This window comes from Sinocyclocheilus rhinocerous, unplaced genomic scaffold (genome assembly GCF_001515625.1).
Source record: "Sinocyclocheilus rhinocerous isolate Xijiao unplaced genomic scaffold, SAMN03320098_v1.1 scaffold1588, whole genome shotgun sequence".
NCBI classification, from domain to species: Eukaryota; Metazoa; Chordata; class Actinopteri; order Cypriniformes; family Cyprinidae; genus Sinocyclocheilus; species Sinocyclocheilus rhinocerous.
Window position 1 is genome coordinate 877,778 of NW_015648510.1, and position 4,716 is coordinate 882,493.

General features: G+C 37.1%; 1 protein-coding gene across 1 annotated transcript in view; it reads right to left on the reverse strand.

Moving 5' to 3' along the window:
• The window catches only part of actr3b (actin related protein 3B), a 14,004-nt gene extending 11,190 nt beyond the window's left edge, over nucleotides 1-2,814 (reverse strand). Inside the window, exons 1-4 of the mRNA XM_016514392.1 lie at nucleotides 2,678-2,814; nucleotides 2,531-2,582; nucleotides 1,751-1,806; nucleotides 1,268-1,392 (exon numbers count right to left, since the gene is read on the reverse strand). Coding sequence (XP_016369878.1) covers nucleotides 1,268-1,392; nucleotides 1,751-1,806; nucleotides 2,531-2,574 — 225 coding nt within the window. The 5' untranslated portion in view covers nucleotides 2,575-2,582; nucleotides 2,678-2,814. The remainder of the gene's footprint in view (nucleotides 1-1,267; nucleotides 1,393-1,750; nucleotides 1,807-2,530; nucleotides 2,583-2,677) is intronic.
• Between the last annotated feature and the right edge of the window lie 1,902 nt (nucleotides 2,815-4,716).

Here is a 4,716-nt window from a genome sequence, read left to right on the forward strand (position 1 = left end):
GACAGACAGGTAGGAAAGTCAACTCGGACCGAGCGTTTTGATTGGACGAACATTTCTTGGTCCTACGCCTTCCACAGAATATATAAATACAGATAAATACATTTAGACCGCTTAACTTAATGATTGCTATCGGGATGTGAAGAGACTTTCAACCAGCATAACAAAAAATGTTTCTGAAGACAATCACCTATTGCACCTTTAAGTACGCTATTAAGTACACTTTTAAAATTAAAAGTTTTACTTTAAAACACACTTTAAATCATTATATTTTCATAATATTTTGTCGTGCTTTAAATAAGAATACTTATTTTGACATTTTGACTAACATACTAAAGCACATTTTAGCTGTAGTGTGTTATGCAATATTAATTTGGATTTGTCTCATATTTGATTAAGTTTGCTTCACTGACTCTGATATTCTTCTGTTTATTACTGTGAAACTGCTTTTAAACCATCTGTATTGTATAAAACACTATATAAATAAAGGTGACTTGACTTTTTCACAAGGGACTGCCAAACTCTGCTGCTAGTATTTATTTTATTTTTTTGGTTGACAGTGTCACATTCTCATCAAACATGATTTTAAAAAGCTCTATCACTAAATCTTGTATCACACTGACTGCAAGCTGAGCAATGGTTTCTTTTGTGCCTATCCTCCGTACAGCTCAATATCATGTCAAGCCCTTGACATGGTTGACTGGTGCCCCTTCACTCTGTTCTCAGTTACTGAACCCTGTAACTCTTTCAAAGTGATCCTTCACCTCTCACGTCTTCTTGTTCAAGCTGTGTTTTAAAGGACTGCCTTTTCTAGGCAGTGTCTGAGTAGCTTTAGACTTCCTGACAATTGAACCATTGCTGCCCCCAACATTTCCAAACACTTTCGTACATTTCATGAAATCGTTGGATGAGTGCAGTTTTTTTTCTTTCTTATACTTACGCACAGTTTTTCTAGCTTAAACAGGAAGTTTGGCATAACATATTAAAGTAATCCTCCCCATTTTAAAATAGTCTGTTTGCTACAGTACTTGCTAGGAAGTTTTCCTTTTATACTCAAAAAAGGCTGTTTTAGAAGTACACTAGCATTTAGATGCCCTCTTGGATCTTCAAGTACTGTATGTACAATAGGTCAGCATTAGTACTTCCTTTTGTGATTGCATACAACAAATCTGCTTATAAACATCCTGAGGTAGACTGTACAGTGTCGTCTACATGCCTAAAACAACAGACTGATACAATAAACATTGTATTTGCTTAAAGAAATGACTACCTTGGTTGCATAGTTGGGCTTATCAATGGCTTCATCTCCAATGAAGAAATCGAGGTCATCCACCCCTTTCATGAGACGTCTCTGTGCCTGATCTCCAACACTGGCTGTCTCTCTGATCGCAATACCTAAAATTGACAATGCTACAATCAGTTGACTATTGTAGCACTGTGAAGTCAAAAAGCACATTCGTATAAAATATGCTTAGCACAAATTTGAATGTTTAACAGTATCCATTGACAAAAACATTACAATCAATAAGTGCTATGAAAGGATGTGTGTTGTTAAGAGGCTCAGAGCCTACGGTATATTGAGGTTACAGCAGTGGTGAATAACAGCTTTAAATAGTGGTTCCCTAAGGCAGAGTTTAATTAAAATTCGTGATCCAAATATTATATCCTGGATCTGAGTGCTGGACATGCAGTATTAGTCTTCACTGATCTGCCCTGCTGCGCATTTAACAACTAAAACTGGCAGGCAGCTCACAGGATGGCATGATGAACTGGGGCTCCGTGTTTCCTGCATAACCAATCTTGGTGTACCTGAGGACGAAGAACAGTATATCATCATCATGAATGAGATGAATGAATCAGAATGACTGTGGTTCAGTCTATTTGTTTATAATTTTTCAATCAGTATTTCCAGTGAGTACACGGTCTTTCCATTTATCAAGCAACAGCTGTGGTAGGTTATTATATAGCTATAACACACCTGATTAATGTCTCAACATCGCAGCCAAGTAAATCAAGACCAACATAGTTTAGATGAAAACATAAATCATACCAAAACCCATAACATGAATATTGCTTCCTATACACTCTCTTAATTTTTCATATGCAGATACTGACTAGATGTTTACATAATCAAGACACTGTTACTTCTGAATTAGTTTTTACTAGTGTTACAGGACTGAATTAATCAGCTCAGAACAGATACAAAAATATGCATGTAGGGCATATATATATATACAACCCACATCCCAATTCATATATCCCTCATCCATATTTGTGGATTCATGCACCTGACCCTAATCATAACAGATTAGAAGCATTTTTAACAATGTTTAGGAATAACAGCCTATAGTAATTCAGTATATTTTACATGCTTTCTAAAATACATGCTTTCATTGGAATCATATACGCATAATGATACTGAGGCAAGCATTTAATCAAGTTATAGTCTGCAACAGCAGGCTTAAAGATTTGTCAAATTGATTGCAAAGCTTTAAATTAAACTGGAGGATTATAAACGTGTAAACAAACTCACCCTGTCCCGCAGTCTATCACGCACGGAGGGGGCCGCACTGCCATCACCAGCACTGGACACAAACACACAAACACATCCGCATGACACAACATTAACGACGTCATCTACACAGAAACCGTGTGCCGTTTACAGGGTTGTCAGGTTTACCTTTATTGCGGTATGTATTATCCCTTGATTATGGCTTGCACCGTTATTTTGCGCGACTACTTCCCGAGTCAAAGGGAAGGCAAAAAATAGAAACATGCTGGATCTACTCGCGCTGCCTCATCACGGTCCACAGGAGGGTTGACAGCGAAATTACGAATCATACTATGGTAAAGGCAAGAAGGCGAGTTTATTAATATTCATAAGCCAAGTCTTCGCTACATGAAGGTAAACGAAGAGACGTCATGACGTAGTTAATAACCATGAGCCAAGCCTTCGCCACCACATATTCGCCACCGAAGATTACTAAGGAACGTCAACATTGCGTAATTAATATTTATGACTTAAACAATTGCCATAGTAGGCTCCGTAATTTCATGAGTTGGCAAAAGTGCCTGCAGACTGCAGAGCGCGTGGCGCATTATCACTGTTTACTTTCTTAACCTCTTACTTACTTACGATTCAGCTTTAATGGCAGACGTACCTAGATCTGTAAATTGGTTTGTGTTAATTTGGTCCAAGATTATTTATTTATTTATTTATTTTATTTAGTCATTTAGCAGACGCTTTTATCCAAAGCGACTTACAAATGAGGACAATAAAAGCAGTCAAAACTAACAAAAGAGCAACAATATATAAGTGCAAATGACAAGTCTCGGTTAGCCTAACGCAGTACACGCACGACACACACACACACACATACATATATATATATATACACATACATATATATATTATACACACACACACACATACATATAACGTTACACACACACGCACAAAGAAAAACAAGTAGATAGAATAGAAAAAATAGAAAGCTAGTGTTTTTTTTTTATTATATGGCGAATCGATTTGGAAATAACTAACTCTGATTGTTTGGGGTAATGAAATACAGGTATAAAAACAATGGAAGTATATCTCTTGGTTAATGAAATATGTTATCAATGAACGTTGGAAAATCTGGGGATTGGGGCTGTATTGATGACGATGATGATGATGATGATGATGATGATTATTACTATTATTTAGATTATTAAGATTATTGGCAGTATTTATTTATTTCACTTTTTATTGTGTGTATTGTTGATTTGGCAATATTGTATGTTAAATAAACACACAAATACATACATACATACATACATACATTATACATAAATACTGTCATGAATTCTGTACATAGACTTCCATCCTACTGCCACAAGAGGTCGTCTCTTCTTCATATTGACTCTCCGGACTACATTTCCCATCATCCATTGCACTGATTGCACACAGCTGTAACCAATCACACGCTCACCTGAAAGCTATTACACACATTATATTACACCCACTCAGATCCTGCTCAAGTCACCCAGTATTGTTCTGCATTTTTCACTCTCCTAGTGTTAGCTGCTTTACCGAGCCATTCTGTGGTTCTGTTCAGTCTCTTGCGTTGTATAGCGTTTATCACTCTCCTAGCGATAGCTACTCTACGGAGCCAGGTTCTAGTTTTTCTTAGTTTAGCCATATAGTCTTGCCTTGCCTGTTTTCCTGGTTCCTGATTCTTGCCACGTATGTTGGATTAACCCTTTGCTTACTGTTTCGGACTGTGTTTGCTCCTCGCCTGGATTTATGCTCACGTTTACGGATTACCCCTCTTGTCAAGCCCTCTGGATTACGTTTGCTGTCGTCTGACTCAAGCCCGTTTAGGATTGCTCTTCTGTCTTGCCTGTGCCATACCTGTTTGCTGTTGTTCGACTCTGCCTGTGTTTTTGACTGTTTATTAATAAAAGCTTGCACATGGATCCGCACGCCTCTCGTCTCATCAGCCCCGTTACAAATACATAAGCAAGTTGAAATCGAATTATAACGAAGTCCCTTTATGCCCTTTATAGGATAAACTCTATGGCAGGTGGTCCTAATTTTACATTAGCCTATATAATTTATGTAGAATGAGTTATACATTTGTAGTCCCTCCGTAGTGTATTGAAGTGATGTATAAATGATCTTTATTGCCTTGTTATTCTGTTTTTTTTTTTTTTTTTTGGATTGCATGATATTATGAA